General features: G+C 40.0%; 2 protein-coding genes and 1 long non-coding RNA gene across 3 annotated transcripts; 2 read left to right on the top strand and 1 right to left on the bottom strand.

Annotated features, from left to right (window-relative positions):
• The first annotated feature begins 1,498 nt into the window (after window positions 1–1,498).
• On the top strand, window positions 1,499–6,951 carry LOC143119282 (uncharacterized). Its single transcript, XM_076280667.1, has 5 exons — window positions 1,499–1,556; window positions 2,781–2,940; window positions 3,213–3,351; window positions 3,557–3,664; window positions 4,705–6,951. Exons 2-5 carry the CDS (start codon window positions 2,792–2,794, stop codon window positions 5,662–5,664), a joined length of 1,356 nt encoding a protein of 451 aa, XP_076136782.1. The 5' UTR covers window positions 1,499–1,556; window positions 2,781–2,791; the 3' UTR covers window positions 5,665–6,951.
• Window positions 6,952–10,216: 3,265 nt separating this feature from the next.
• On the bottom strand, window positions 10,217–11,795 carry LOC143119284 (uncharacterized). The gene is made up of 4 exons (XR_012986266.1): window positions 11,575–11,795; window positions 11,234–11,279; window positions 10,777–10,839; window positions 10,217–10,668 (listed from the first exon to the last, which is right to left on the bottom strand). It is a non-coding gene; the product is annotated as an uncharacterized LOC143119284 (long non-coding RNA).
• Window positions 11,796–14,845: 3,050 nt separating this feature from the next.
• On the top strand, window positions 14,846–16,491 carry LOC143119283 (casein kinase II subunit alpha-like). The gene is made up of 2 exons (XM_076280668.1): window positions 14,846–14,905; window positions 16,139–16,491. Exons 1-2 carry the CDS (start codon window positions 14,903–14,905, stop codon window positions 16,457–16,459), a joined length of 324 nt encoding a protein of 107 aa, XP_076136783.1. The 5' UTR covers window positions 14,846–14,902; the 3' UTR covers window positions 16,460–16,491.
• Window positions 16,492–16,713: the final 222 nt, after the last annotated feature.

Raw genomic sequence — 16,713 nt, 5'->3', positions numbered from 1 at the left:
GTCAGATACAGCTACAGATACAAGATAACTAGACTAGTGTACCACACATCCAAGCAGGTCTTTCATTGGAATTTGGACAATCAAGACAATCTACATTTTAACACCTCTAAAGCATGTAGAGATCAAAATACTGATGGATAAAAAACATACAACTTAGGCTCAGCTAAAAACATACACACAAACGAAAACACACCCACACACACAGACACACACACACACACACACACACAGGCAGTGTTTTTACTCTGTGGTACAGCAAATACCACAACCATTCAAGAAATCCCTTTAAGGCTCCGCAGTACACCCAGCATCCTCTCTGGCTTTGGGCAGGCAATAGCAGTTTCATAAATAACGCTCTTCGCTGCGCAAATCAATATCACAGTCTCAGCACAGTCTTCTGCAAACATTACGCCTCCAGTTAATGCTGAGTTGATCCACCGGAGACTTCTCTCACCAACTTCACTTAGCTTATTCAGAGATACAGACAATGACTGCACAAACTAAAAGCTGCGGCTTCATTTGGAATGCAGACAGGAGTCAAGGAAGCTGCCCCTCATGCCAGGGCTGATCTCTCATTTTTACATGCTCTGTAGATACAGTAGTAGCATTTACTTTCAAGCAACTGATATCTGTGAACAGACACTGAATGTGAGGTAAATAGCATATTAAGATGTTGTTGTTAGCATAAGCACATGCCAAAGTAGAAATATGCATGAATGAGTTTTTAGTTTTTTTGTGTGTGCGGGGGGGGGGGGGGGTGTGCGGAGAAAGAAAACAGAGCAGCCAACTGATGTGTGTTAAATTTGTCTCATCAACCAACAAGAAATACTGTAAATCATCCTCTGAGGAACAGAGGAGAGTGTGCCTTGCTTAGGTACCTTATCTGTATGTCATATACTGCCATCAAGTGATTAAAAACAGCAGTACAACTGATGAGCAATTTTTATCCTATTTGACTTGCTTTAATGCTTTTTTGTTACTCTAATGGGGTATACATTTTATCCTATTTGACTTGCTTTATAGTTGTTTTGATACTCTAAAGGGGTATACTTTTTTTTATGTACCAACTAGTCTGTGGAACAGGTTGCCAGGAAATCTCAAGATGGTCAGAGGTGTAGGAAGTTTTAATAAGCAGGCACTGAAAAAAATGGCTCAGATGCCAATCATAGTAGTTTTTTTACTACTGTATTGTCTTAATGGAATTATTTAATGTATTGATTGGATATAATAATTATTGCTTGTCCGTTTCACCTCCCATAAGGGACCACAATGGAAATAAGCCTCATGGCTTTATTGTGTTATTCTGACTTTTTAAATGTATGGTGCAAAGTTTGTATCTTAAAACGAGATGGCCAAATAAAATCAATCAATCAATCAATACTGACACCTTGGACTGTCATCCACCTGGTAAATATTCATTATGACTATGACTGTGCTCACGTCTGCTTTGCATCAGATAAAAGAGGTGTGGCTATCAGGGAAAATCAGACTTGCTTACCTGCGCCCATGCTGTCGTAATCAGAAAACATATCTGCCATCTGACAGTGCAGACAGAGGTAAGCTTTGCTCACATTTACAATTCTGCAATCTCACTCGAAAAACTGAATTGTTTTTGTAATGCCTATCATTTTTAGTTACACTGTGATTTATTAATCACTATGATTCTTACTTTCTAAGACTGAGGATGTATTGTTGGTTATACAACAGATAGCTCCGGTCACAAGACTGCAATGGGAACAGCTTGTAATTGTGAGGTGACAGGGACTAAGAACATTAAATGCTAGTAAAGAGACTAGTGTTATGGTGTACTAATTCATTTGAACAGAATGACCAACTGTATTTCAATTCAACACTCAGAACTTTATATGCAATGGTTCTTTTATTTTCACCAACGTTTCGGCGGCGAAGGCTTAGGCCAAAATGTTGGTAAAAGTAATTTAACTATTGCATATAAAGTTCTGAGTGTGCCACAATACTTCCTTTTTGTTGTACTAATAATTCATAACACTTTAAAGACAGACACATTTTAAAAACAGACAAATGTTAAATGGTTTCATTTTCATTCAGCAACTCAACAAACAAGTTTCATTACCCTGCAGTTAACAGGAAAATATGATTCTCTGTAAACAGGGTGGACAGCTGGAAGGTTTCACCTTTCATGTCAAGTGCAAACACGCGTTCAACATTTACCCCTGTTGCTAATGAAATAAATCAGCGAGAAAAAAATAATCTTTTGGGTTAAGAAATGGCTGTGTACATGGAGTACCTTTCAGGATCAACAAAAGCTTTGTTTCTGTTCCTTGGAATTCCATCTACAGTAGGGCGTAATCATTTTACTTCAGAATATTTTGAATAGAGAAGAACTTCCTTGTACATAAATCAGCCTATCGCAGAACAAGGATTTTAGACATGTAACATATAATTATAGCAACAGTAAACACACATTTTTTACACTTTTTCAAATGTTTGCAGGTATTCCCTGTGTTTAGGATTCTCTTCTTAAAGCAACACAATGTAGTTATTTTACTTTAAAACAATAATTTTAAATTCATGTTGATGATATGCGGACTAACTGGCAGAGTTGCATCTCTGTCAGTACTACATCTGGAACGCCTGGTATTATGCAGCTTTGTAGATCAGACCAGGAAGGAACATGACCCCTTTTGTCAATTCTCCACAAATTGAGTGTCCCCTTTCACTAAATGGGTACCTACTGAATGAATCCCACTCCCACTTCGTTCATCTCCTTACTTTTTACTTCATTCTGTTGTGATTCCAAGATTTTTTTTAGATGGCACAGCAAGACACCAGAACTCTGGCCGGAGGCTGCTTTGGGAAGGTGTACAGGGAGAAGTACAAGGACCAATGGGCTTGCATCAAGAGGGTTCCAATCAGCCTCATACGCTGGACAGACCTAGAGAGAGAGTGCAAAGTGTATCGGTGAGTTAAGTTTGAGGTTGGTTGGTTGTCAATGGATGTTGACAATGAATGAATGAACCTCTGTTAAATGGTGAGGGGACTTTGGTTGTTAGTGGACATACTGCATGTACTGTAGGTACTTCTACAGGTTAGAGAGACATATCCCAGGACAAACGCTAAATTATTTTCAAACCCTTCAAGCAACAGGTGAAATGGATGAAGACTTGCCTCCAAAACTGATATTTACTTGTAGATTCTCTGATATTGTTTCATGATATCCTTTAACATCACAGCAATGCACAGCATCTCAATGTGGTGAAGCTATTGGGAGACCCATGGTTGAAAGAATCCAAGTGGAACATTCCTCTGGAATTCATCACAGGCGAAGAACTTGAGACAACAATCTTCTGTTCTCAGAAATCTAAAATAAAGGTTTGTATACGAGTGAATGAAGCATTGTTGTTTGTCCGTAATATTAAGTGTCATTTTCTTTGATTTGCTATTGTCTAAAGGATTTTTTTGCAAATATATATATATATATATATATGTGTGTGTGTGTGTGTGTGTGTGTGTGTGTGTGTGTGTGTGTGTGTGTATAATAACATTAGACATTAAATAATTCAAATGTGTCCTACAGTTGACCTCTACTGTCAGAGCAACCATTATCAGTGGCATGTGTGCAGGGCTGTGTCATCTTCACAGTAAAGACATTGTGCACCAGGACATTAAACCTGACAACATCATGGTAAGAGTTGCACAATTCGTGGAAGGAAATTATGAAGTAATTGCATAATGTTCAAACCTGTTAGATGAGATGATACATACCCTCCTCCTCTGTCTCTGTGTTTGCAGTAACTCAGTCTGACACACCCACCGTTAGCCTAGCTTAGCATAACTCATGGAGGTGGGGAGAACTAGCCTATAGCTCCCAATAGTGATAGAGAACTCCAACATTTCCCAAACATATTGTGACTTGCACACTTACAACATAGGCCTATAGGCTACAAATGGCAATGTAAAATGAGACACCGTGATTTTCTAAGCATAATTCTACCTACTAGGAACTATGTTCTTTTGTCCCTTTTGGGAGCCTCAATGAGCTATGCTAAACTAGGCTAACAGTGGGTGCGTCACACTGAGTTATTGCACACACAGACGAGAGAAGGGTATGTATCATCTTATCTAACTCTAGGGGAGACTTGGAATAAGGTAATTTCCCAAATATGTATGTGTTCCTGTCTCTAAAAAATGACGTTAGTTCGCACACAGAAAACTCCTTATAAAAAAGATTTAATCACCACATGTGACGTTTCGGGCTGAATGCCCTTCTTCAGACATGTCTCTATTCTTCTTCATGTCTGAAGAAGGGCATTCAGCCCGAAACGTCACATGTGGTGATTAAATCTTTTTTATAAGGAGTTTTCAGTGTGCGGACTAACGTCATTTTTTATTACTGAAATATTTGGGTCCAGCACCTGTTTGGATCTGGATGTGCGCGTTTTTTGTATTTTTTGTGTTCCTGTCTCTACCTGTCTATACCTGTCTCTTCTACCTAAAGTATAAGTATCATTATCCCAGCTTGTAGCAGCTCGTAGTGCTGGCTGCAGTGCTACATTGCACAAACTAATTACACAGAGCTGCCAACTCTCACACATTGAGAATGAGATTCATTCATTTGATTGGCTCCAAACGCGCTTACACCAATCAAATGCGTGAGGGTTGGCAGCTTTGATTACACAATGTCATTTTTTTCCTCACTTCCTTTGGTATTGTGTAATGTTACAGGTGGAACATGAAACTAACCGGCCCGTCATCATAGATCTAGGACTGGCTAAATTCTTCAAGGATGGGAAAACATCGGCCATAAACTTAGGCAACGAGGCTTACTCTGCTCCTGAAATCCTGCTGCGGCAGGGTGTGCGGGACAAACGCTCAGATGTCTGGGCGATGGGCAAGGTCATCGCTGAGCTGTGCGCCAGGGTCAGACTACCTACGCACGCCGTCACGCCCAGCAAAATCCAGGAGACCCTAGCTGCCCATCCTTACTGCGTAGCAGTGTCCAAAATGGTGGACAGCAATCCTGATACCAGAACCCCCATGGCGTTAGTGATGGCTGATATCAGGAGAGCAGAGGGAAAGGTGAGAGAGGAGGAGGCTCGGGCAGGGGAGGCAGCATCAGCTCATCCTGGTCTTAAGGCTGGCGTAGGTCTTGCTGGTGTCGCTAACGACAAAACAGGGCTGCACCAGAGAGGGGGCTTGAATGTACCCTCTCCAGCAGAGGTGAGGAGAAGCCCATCACCTGTAAGAAGCAGATTTCAGCTGTCGCCTCCACAGGTGAGAAAAGAGGTCAAGACTGCCATGGAGGTGAACCCTGGAACAGGTGCTCAATTTGGGGGGAGGGGAGCGGTAGGGCTGCAGCCAAGAGCCCCCCAACAAATACCTCTTCCACAGGTTGTTCCGGAGAAAAAATGGTCACCTCCAGTAACAGTGATACAACGCAACCCTCCTAAACGAGAAGAGATCCAGACACTGGTTCCAGTCAAGACCGAGCCCAGTGACGGTGTTACACAGCTTCTCCAGCAGATGACGCCATTCCCTTGCAACATTCCCAAAACAGGCAGAGTCCAACACAGTCACTATGTCTATGATTCTAGGAGTGGTGGTGGGGTCCTTGAAACAAAAGAAGTGGTGACTGAGAATGGAAAGATTACAAAATATGAAGGCTTTAAAGTTAACATGGAATAGTTGTTGCAAAGCTTAACAATGGTGTATTATCCCTGAAGTACACAAATGATTCATGCCCACTGTCAGTAAAAAAAAAAAAACTGTACAGTGATGTGAGACATAAGATAGAAAATGTTTCAGTCAAGGCAGTAATCATATTTAATATATTCAATTAGGCTCAAAATAATTTGAAAAGACCCATAGAGTTAAGTTTCTTGACTCGTTTTGGCAAGTAGCCGTGTAATAAGTGAGATCATGTATTGTTCACCGGTCATCAGAAAATAAGTCCCTTCAGGACGAAGCAAGACTGTCCTGTTTGCCCTGTCAGGACTTATTTTCCAATAATGACTGGCGGACAATACATTATAAGTACAACTGGCACATTCGGGAACATTGTATGTGCTGCACATACCTGCCCCCTTTTAGGCGAAAGGTGGAAGCTTGGATTGAATGGAAACATATGGAGCTGTAAAACCTGCTGTTAGAACTAAACATGGTGAAGTAGCTTTTAGCTGCTATGCGGCTCAGCTCTGGAACTAACTTTCCGATCAAAAAGGCGCCAGTTTTAAATCTAGACTTAAGACCAAACTGTTCTCAGATGCTTTCTGCTAACTGCACTGAGTTACAAATTCTGAATCTGCTTTGAAAAATATTCTACATTGTGTCTTATTTTGTCTTTTTAATTATTATGACCACCGCGCAGCGAAGCGGCGGTCATATAGGTTTAGTCAGATTTTTTTTTTCTTTTTTTTTCGCATGCCCAAATTTCCGTCAAGGATTCCCGGGACACTGAAAGATGTCAACCCATCCCATTACCACTTATTTCATGTATCAAAATCTGACTAAACCACCTAGTTAAAAATGAAAAAGCAAAAAATTAGGTGTTTTCATCACAATATCTCTGGCTGACATGGTCAAAACTGCACAAAATTAAAAGTGTAGGATCATTATGACACCCTCCGAATGCATGCCAAGTTTTGTGTACTTTCGTTCATGGGGGGCCTTACAATAAAATAATTTATGTGTACATTTAGTGACGTACACCAACAAGGATTCCCGGGACACTGAAAGACAGGGGTACACAAAACTTGGTGGGCATGTAACCCCACATGGATAGCATGGAACCGTCATTTTTCGTTTTGATCTGTAGCCCCCCCGCTGGACTGGACCCCCCGAAAGGAGGGTAGGGGAGATACAGTTTTCTGTGAATATCTCGAGAACCGTAGGGTTTAGGAGGACCATTTTTTTTTGTATGTTGATCTCAAGGGGCCATGTCAACCCATTCCATAACCACTCATTTCATGTATAGCGCCACCTAGTTAAACACAAAAAAGTAAAAATGAGGTGTTGTAATCGCAGGTATCTGTGACCTAACATAGTCAAAACTGCACAAAATTGGACGTGTAGGATCATTATGATACCCTCTGTATGCACGCCAAGTTTTGTGGAATTCCGTTCATGGGGGGCCACACAATAAATTAATTTATGTTACTATACACCAACTGGCCTGTAGGTGGCCGGAGACAGTTTTCTGTGAATATCTTGAGAACCGTAGGGCCTAGGAGGTCCACCTTTTTTATGCATGTTGGTCTTAAGGGGCCATGTCAACCCATCCCATTACCACTTATTTCATGTATAGCGCCACCTAGTTAAAAATTAAAAAGCAAAAAATTAGGTGTTTTCAGCACAATATCTCTGGCTGACATGGTCAAAACTGCAAGAAATTAAAAGTGTAGGATCATTATGACACCCTCCGAATGCATGCCAAGTTTTGTGTACTTTCGTTCATGGGGGGCCTTACAATAAAATAATTTATGTGTACATTTAGTGACGTACACCAACAAGGATTCCCTGGACACTGAAAGACCGGGGTACACAAAACTTGGTGGGCATGTAACCCCACATGGATAGCATGGAACCGTCGTTTTTCGTTTTGATCTGTAGCCCTCCCGCTGGACTGGACCCCCCGAAAGGAGGGTAGGGCAGACACAGTTCTCTGTGAATATCTTGAGAACTGTAGGGCCTAGAATGACCATTTTTTTCCGTATGTTTGCCTCCAGGGGTCATGTTAACCCATTTCATGTGCACACATGTGCACAAACAGATACACACGCACAAACATACATTCACAGTAATCATACGTATGACACATACTCACACAGTAGACATATGTACGCATGCATGCACAGGCACATACGCAGGCACACACACACACACACACACACACACACACACACACACATAACATAAACATGTACATGCACACATTTCAAGAATTTCTCAGAATTATGAACAGGCAAGATGGAGGTGGGGTTGTATACAATGAATTTTACATGTGAAATCTATGAACTAATCATGTTTTGGTACTTGTTGTCTAGCAGATACCAGTGAGAATTGAGTGTGGATAATGCAATTTAGTGAGACAGTTAGATATAAGCCTTTCAGGGTGATTTATTTTTGTGAAAAAATCTGCTGGACTGGGCGGCGGTCATATTTTGTAACTGTACTACTATTTTTAAACTATTCTTTGACTATTATCCTTCTAGTTGCTATTACTGTCTGCTTTTGTTTATGTAAAGCACATTGAATGACCTCTGTGTATGAAATGCGCTATATAAATAAACTTGACTTGACTTGACTGTATTAATATAGTGCCTTTCTCAGACTCAAATTCAACACAAACAGAGCACACACAGAGCATGACAACACTAAAACAAACAAACAAACAAAATGAGTCTTGCGATGAGTTGCGATAAATCTATGCGGTGGTGGAAGATGAGAAGTGTTCCCGAAAACAGTCTTGACATGACCTGCCACCCAGGCTACGTTATACCGAAGTTCCACAGTTAGCTTGCTAGCAAGCTAAACCATTCTACAATGGAGATTATGGTAAGTGTTAGCTACAAGCTAAATTCTTCCTCAACATTGGGGTATTGGAAACAAATTAGGTTGGTAATGTACATAGTTTCGGCATGAGTCAGTTACACATACAGTGCATAGTACAGAAAGAATTCACAGCTTCACCTTTTCCACATTTTGTTCCAGAATATTTTGAATAGAGAAGAACTTCCTTGTACATAAATCAGCCTATCGCAGAACAAGGATTTTAGACATGTAACATGTAATTATAGCAACAGTAAACACACATTTTTTACACTTTTTCAAATGTTTGCAGGTATTCCCTGTGTTTAGGATTCTCTTCTTAAAGCAACACAATGTAGTTATTTTACTTTAAAACAATAATTTTAAATTCATGTTGATGATATGCGGACTAACTGGCAGAGTTGCATCTCTGTCAGTACTACATCTGGAACGCCTGGTATTATGCAGCTTTGTAGATCAGACCAGGAAGGAACATGACCCCTTTTGTCAATTCTCCACAAATTGAGTGTCCCCTTTCACTAAATGGGTACCTACTGAATGAATCCCACTCCCACTTCGTTCATCTCCTTACTTTTTACTTCATTCTGTTGTGATTCCAAGATTTTTTTTAGATGGCACAGCAAGACACCAGAACTCTGGCCGGAGGCTGCTTTGGGAAGGTGTACAGGGAGAAGTACAAGGACCAATGGGCTTGCATCAAGAGGGTTCCAATCAGCCTCATACGCTGGACAGACCTAGAGAGAGAGTGCAAAGTGTATCGGTGAGTTAAGTTTGAGGTTGGTTGGTTGTCAATGGATGTTGACAATGAATGAATGAACCTCTGTTAAATGGTGAGGGGACTTTGGTTGTTAGTGGACATACTGCATGTACTGTAGGTACTTCTACAGGTTAGAGAGACATATCCCAGGACAAACGCTAAATTATTTTCAAACCCTTCAAGCAACAGGTGAAATGGATGAAGACTTGCCTCCAAAACTGATATTTACTTGTAGATTCTCTGATATTGTTTCATGATATCCTTTAACATCACAGCAATGCACAGCATCTCAATGTGGTGAAGCTATTGGGAGACCCATGGTTGAAAGAATCCAAGTGGAACATTCCTCTGGAATTCATCACAGGCGAAGAACTTGAGACAACAATCTTCTGTTCTCAGAAATCTAAAATAAAGGTTTGTATACGAGTGAATGAAGCATTGTTGTTTGTCCGTAATATTAAGTGTCATTTTCTTTGATTTGCTATTGTCTACCCTTATGAAACAAAAGTATTTTGTATATGTATTGCAATTTATATTGCAATACATTGGGAAATATATTTCAATATATGAGAAACTTAGACATATATTTGAAAATATATAGCAATACATGGATGGACAACATATTGCTATGTATTGATTAATATATTTTAGAATGTATTGCTGTGCAAACAAACCTGTATTACATTATTGCATGTATGTTTATTGTAACAAAGTATTTTTTTATGAGTTAAGCAAGCTCCAGGCTCCAAAAATCACATTTAGCATGACATTCATTATATTTTACATTATAAAGCCATATGGATAGACTATATATGGCTATGTATTGATTCATATATGGTAAAATGTAAGTGGCAGAATATTTCAAAAGAAATCATTACAGCAAAAAGTACAAGAGTCCACTTTTTATTTCTCCACATGACATTTCATCCTCAACATTTTTTTTCTCATGACATTTCATAATCAACATGGCAGATCAACTAACATACATGTCCCATTGAATTTCATCACATCAAAAACCTGTTTCCTGCCTTGTAACACTATTTTCAAGCCAACCACATTTTCTAAATTTGCAACTGAAAGTGTGATGTCATACCGTCTTCCAACAGCAAAACATTTTCTGTTATCAAGTCTCTCTACCACAATGTAATAATACACAGTGATTATGTGTCCATTATCCAACAAAACAGTGAAGCTGTTCCTTTTCATTACTCTAGTGAATTGCTCTGAGTAATACAGTTCTCCTTTGACCAAAATCCTGCTGAATATTTTCACTACTGTATCCGTGGTGACTGAAAATGTCTCTCTCATAGCCAGCATCTCTTCGTTAGTAAGTTTTCGCACAAAGTGTAGACCAAGGGTCACAAGTCCAAGTTCTGATCCAAGTTCTGCTGTGTAAGAACATTGAGAACAGAGAGGTCTTAGAGGAAGTACTATCAGTGAAACAGTCAAACACAGAACAGTAGATTAGTAGTAGTTATTAGTAGATTACTTACAGTAATCCCACCACCATCGTGTCCGTCTTCTGAGCCATTGTCAGAGTCGAGGTCAGAGGACTCCTGATCCAGTTTAAGACAAAGCATATGAATGGTATACATGGTTATACTGTATATACACATACATCCATGTTGGATGCATTGCATTATAATTAAGCTGTACTTCATATCAATATTTAATACATCATAGCAAAAAAATAATACTCTCTTAAAAAAGGCCAAATGCCAACCGCCTGCAAAGTGGATGGCAATGATAAGTTTTTGCCACCAAATCTCTCAAATGGAGGGCTTTCCGATTATCCCACTAAACATTGGGTCTGACACAAGACTTTGCTCAACATTCTAAATAGATACTAATCAAGAAACATTATTATTTCAGTTATCTGATTAAATTGTGGCCATTTAGTGCAGCATATTGTCACTAAAATACACACAAAAGGTCATGTTCATGACTCACCATTCCCTGTTTTGACAGATGCATGTTGATGGCCTCAGCCAGCTTCCTAGAATAAGAATGGAAAAAAAAAATCTATTGTCAGAGGCTGTTCTGAGCGTATAACATGTATGCCAACCCCCCCCCCCCACACACACACACACACACACACACACACTTACACACTTGACGTGAAAATGAGTGGCCAAGTTTGCTAGCCAGTGTGCTGCATCATGCTAGCTACGTTTAGCTAAGTCACAAGCTTGTAAAATCATACAAACCACAAAACTACAACAGTAGCCTAAATACAGAACAACTATTTAACAATGTAAGTTAACTAGACTAGGTTGGAGTAAAACACAAACCTCCTTTTCCAGTATCTCCTTGTTCTTGATGGAATCTCATATTCTGAATCTGGGGCAATGTATTTCCTTCTCCTTCCGTCCATATCGATAACGTTACCTCTCTTCAAGCGATGGGAAGAACGGAACCCTCCACAGCATCAAAAAAAGACCGCAGCAGTGACGACTCCAGAAGGTAATATCCCATACATTTTCTCTATGTTTTGTACAGCGAGCACATTGTATAAGGCAATGACACAGATGCTAAAACGCTAAGTTAACCAGCAGAATTTTACAACACTACCCAGAACCCTGCGGTGTAAAAGCAACGTCTCTGATTGGGCGAGCTAGTTGTTACCATAGACACCTTAACCTGGCGGAACAGAGCCATATAAAAAATCGGGCGCGAAGAATGACAAGCCAGCCAAAATTAAAGATATCAGTGTACTGTTCTCTGCATGTGGTCGCGGTTAGAAGAAAACATGAAGTTTGCTCTTGTGAGCTGGTCGAAGGGGAATGATAAAGGCGCCCTTAGCATAGTGCCCATAAATTGGGTCATAGAATGGAATTGGGTCACGGAAAAAGAGTATCTTGTCGAGTGTCGCAGCATCGGTGTGAAAAAGCCTGCTAAAGGGGAGGCCAGTTGAATCGGCACACATTTTGCAGTTGGCAGGCAAGTATTTGTGCTTATGATGTCTTTATACTTAATTAGTCATACAATAATCATGATGGCACCTGCTGAGGTTTTTGCCTCATTTTCCAAGTAATGTTTGCTGGCCAAATAAAGTTAGCTTTTGGACAGTGAGCGGGACTAGGCCGAAAGTCATGAGTCCTGCTTCATTTGAATTTTTAGCAGGCTAGCTAACGGCCATTAGCCTAGTCATGCGTCTCGCTTCACATGCATTTTGAATTGGCATTAGGGGTTTGCACGGCGTGTCATCAGATCTGGACGTTGCCATAGTGGAGATAGAAAGCATTAGGCACTAAAGTAAATGCCTAACATCGTCAAGGAAAATGGTTAATTATTGCCGTGTTTTAGGTTGTACCAATAGGTCAGACTGAGAAAAACATCTGGTGTAGGTATCGACTTCCAAAAGTTATTAAAAAACCAGGGAGAAAGGAGAATAATGCCAGAAGTTATCAGAAGAAGGGGGGCGCTTGTGGTTGAACTTGGTACTTCGTCTCCCTCACCCAACTCGTATGGATCTGCGCTGCCAATAAACTGTAATTTCTCGAAACATCGCGCATTTTCTTGTGGTCTAAGTCCTGCCCTATATGCCTTTGCATTAGACACATTTTGATGAGCTTTTCTGTTGTTTAGACACGGCTACAATCACGTAAGATATCCAAAGTGCATAATACTCCATTGTACTTCATTCACCGAGTACCGCCAATATGGCCGCGCGTGCTGGGTTACCATGGTTACCGGGCAGAACGTGACATCCGTGCAAACCCCTAATTGAAACATGAATTATACACGTTGTGAAACATCTGTTAAACATCAATTAAACCTAAATTGAAAAAGCAGCATGTGATATGCAATTCATGGACCACAGGTTTTTTTATTTTTTTTTTATTTTTAACATGTTATGTTTTTGCAACTTTGGTGTCCTGTTGTAAATTCTGTGGGCCATATTTTCCAGAAATTCTATCAGTCTTATCAGCTGTGAAGACCCTCATTGCAGACAAGATGACCGAAAGCTCAAGCTATGAAGGTGAAAGTGAATGTGAGACCAGTGCTGCTCTACCATCATCTCCTCAACCCACATCTCCCAAATCAACATCAGTAAGTACATTTTTGTAATAATCGATTAAAAACATTCTGTCATTGGTAATTTTTCTTTAAAAACGTCAATTAAAAACTGTTCTGTTTTTTGTTCCTGTTTGTCTTTCCTTCTCACAATTGATTAGGTGCAACTAGGGAATGATGGCATCAGGGTGGCTGCCCATTGTTGGGAGACGGCAAAGGCACAACCAACAGCAAAGGGCATGGCCCGCACCTTCCTGCTGGGCCTGTTCAACATCGAAGTCTTACTTAAGTCCAACCAGAGAGACGTCAGCCTCTGGACCCCAAGAAGCTAAAAGCTTTACTTGGTAAGACTAAAAAAATATTTTTAGTGGATTAATATATGCTAGAAAAGTATTACCAGTATTGGGATCCACCTCATCTTTCCTTTTGCAACAATCAGAGGATAACATTTGTCTTTCTTATGTTATCTTTTACAGATGCAGTTACTCAGAAAACATCCAGGTGTGAAGATCGCCGATATCCGAACGGCCATAAATAAGAGAATCTGTGAATTGAGGCATCAAGAGAAGAAGAAGTCCACAGGCAGTTGAAGCACAGGCAGTGGACCTTAGCATGTGCACTTTTGTTTGTTGTCCTTTGATTGTCCCTCAGGACTATTCTGTTGTTGCACTTATTCTTTTTTCTTTTTATTGAAGGACGGGTGTTCTTTCTAAATGTTTTTATTTACAGTTTTTGTTAATTTAGTTGTTTTTAAAAAATAAACCTTATTCAGTTAAGGAAGTACTGTATATTGATGTATTATTCAATATTTCCAGAAATTGTACATTAGATTATCTGAAGATTCTCATTCATCAGGTAATGGTAGTCAAAACTAAGTTGTATACAAAGAAAATGTCAGTTGCATACAATTTAACACACTACATTAGATAATTTCATACGTACCATGTATGCAATATACTGTACAATACATACAACTATATATATATATACACATATAATCAATATATTTTTCAACATAGATAAGATATATGTTCCCATATATATCTGATTATATTATCTTGTACATTGAGGTATATTTCATATATATGTCTCATAATTTTATCATATATTTACATATATTTAGAATGCCTCTTCTGATATATAATCTCATACAATATGGGACATATTTCAATATATTAAATAATATATTAAATAGTATAATAATGTATTTAATCAATATATGAAAACGGCAATAATTGCAGTATTTTAATATACTGTGTAATATATCACTTGCATATATAATATATCATTATATAATATATTCTAAGATATATTACCATTTAAAAATCACAATATATGAATACGCTTTAAATATATTGTTACATAATATATTGAGAAATATATTTTTCTTGCGTATGGGTAAAGGATTTTTTTGCAAATATATATATATATATATATATATGTGTGTGTGTGTGTATAATAACATTAGACATTAAATAATTCAAATGTGTCCTACAGTTGACCTCTACTGTCAGAGCAACCATTATCAGTGGCATGTGTGCAGGGCTGTTTCATCTTCACAGTAAAGACATTGTGCACCAGGACATTAAACCTGACAACATCATGGTAAGAGTTGCACAATTCGGGGAAGGAAATTATGAAGTAATTGCATAATGTTCAAACCTGTTAGATGAGATGATACATACCCTCCTCCTCTGTCTCTGTGTTTGCAGTAACTCAGTCTGACACACCCACCGTTAGCCTAGCTTAGCATAACTCATGGAGGTGGGGAGAACTAGCCTATAGCTCCCAATAGTGATAGAGAACTCCAACATTTCCCAAACATATTGTGACTTGCACACTTACAACATAGGCCTATAGGCTACAAATGGCAATGTAAAATAAGAGACCCGGGATTTTCTAAGCATAATTTTACCTACTAGGAACTATATTCTCATTCAGGCAAATCACTGCTACTTGGGCTATGTTCTTTTGTCCCTTTTGGGAGATAGGCTTGTTGGTATCCTCCCACCTCAATGAGCTATGCTAAACTAGGCTAACAGTGGGTGCGTCACACTGAGTTATTGCACACAGACGAGAGAAGGGTATGTATCATCTTATCTAACTCTAGGGGAGACTTGGAATAAAGTAATTTCCCTAATATGTATGTGTTCCTGTCTCTAAAAAATGACGTTAGTTCGCACACTGAAAACTCCTTATAAAAAAGATTTAATCACCACATGTGACGTTTCGGGCTGAATGCCCTTCTTCAGACATGTCTCTCAACATCCCTCTGGTTCTGAAGTGCGCGCTTTGGCACCGTCTCTGAGACGCTGAAACACCTCTGCAGTATCCCTGCCAGGGTCACCATCCCAAGCTGCCCGGGCCAATCAACACCGCATCAAACGCTCACACACACCCCAGGTCACCGTCTGAAGAAGGGCATTCAGCCCGAAACGTCACATGTGGTGATTAAATCTTTTTTATAAGGAGTTTTCAGTGTGCGGACTAACGTCATGTTTTATTACTGAAATATTTGGGTCCAGCACCTGTTTGGATCTGGATGTGCGCTGTTTTTGTATTTTTTGTGTTCCTGTCTCTACCTGTCTCTACCTGTCTCTTCTACCTAAAGTATAAGTATCATTATCCCAGCTTGTAGCAGCTCGTAGTGCTGGCTGCAGTGCTACATTGCACAAACTAATTACACAGAGCTGCCAACTCTCACACATTGAGAATGAGATTCATTCATTTGATTGGCTCCAAACGCGCTTACACCAATCAAATGCGTGAGGGTTGGCAGCTTTGATTACACAATGTCATTTTTTTCCTCACTTCCTTTGGTATTGTGTAATGTTACAGGTGGAACATGAAACTAACCGGCCCGTCATCATAGATCTAGGACTGGCTAAATTCTTCAAGGATGGGAAAACGTCGGCCATAAACTTAGGCAACGAGGCTTACTCCGCTCCTGAAATCCTGCTGCGGCAGGGTGTGCGGGACAAACGCTCAGACGTCTGGGCGATGGGCAATGTCATCGCTGAGCTGTGCGCCAGGGTCAGACTACCTACGCACGCCGTCACGCCCAGCAAAATCCAGGAGACCCTAGCTGCCCATCCTTACTGCGTAGCAGTGTCCAAAATGGTGGACAGCAATCCTGATACCAGAACCCCCATGGCGTGATGGCTGATATCAGGAGAGCAGAGGGAAAGGTGAGAGAGGAGGAGGCTCGGGCAGGGGAGGCAGCATCAGCTCATCCTGGTCTTAAAGGAGCACGCCACCCAATGTCAGTAGTAATATATGTTCTTACCTTAACTTTCACGAGTTGAGTCATACCTCTCCCGTGTCCGTACGTGCACTCAAACGCTCTGGTGCGCGGCTGGACTGTGTTAGCATGTTGCTATGCTAGCGGGCTTTGACGGCAACTAAGCGTAGAA

The sequence above is a fragment of the Alosa pseudoharengus genome, unplaced genomic scaffold (assembly GCF_046254945.1).
Source record: "Alosa pseudoharengus isolate Yale_2024_CS ecotype anadromous, Long Island Sound unplaced genomic scaffold, YU_APseudo_1.1 YU_APseudo_1.1_scf_12, whole genome shotgun sequence".
Classification (NCBI taxonomy): domain Eukaryota; kingdom Metazoa; phylum Chordata; class Actinopteri; order Clupeiformes; family Clupeidae; genus Alosa; species Alosa pseudoharengus.
This window is presented reverse-complemented; position numbering and strand designations above follow the sequence as displayed.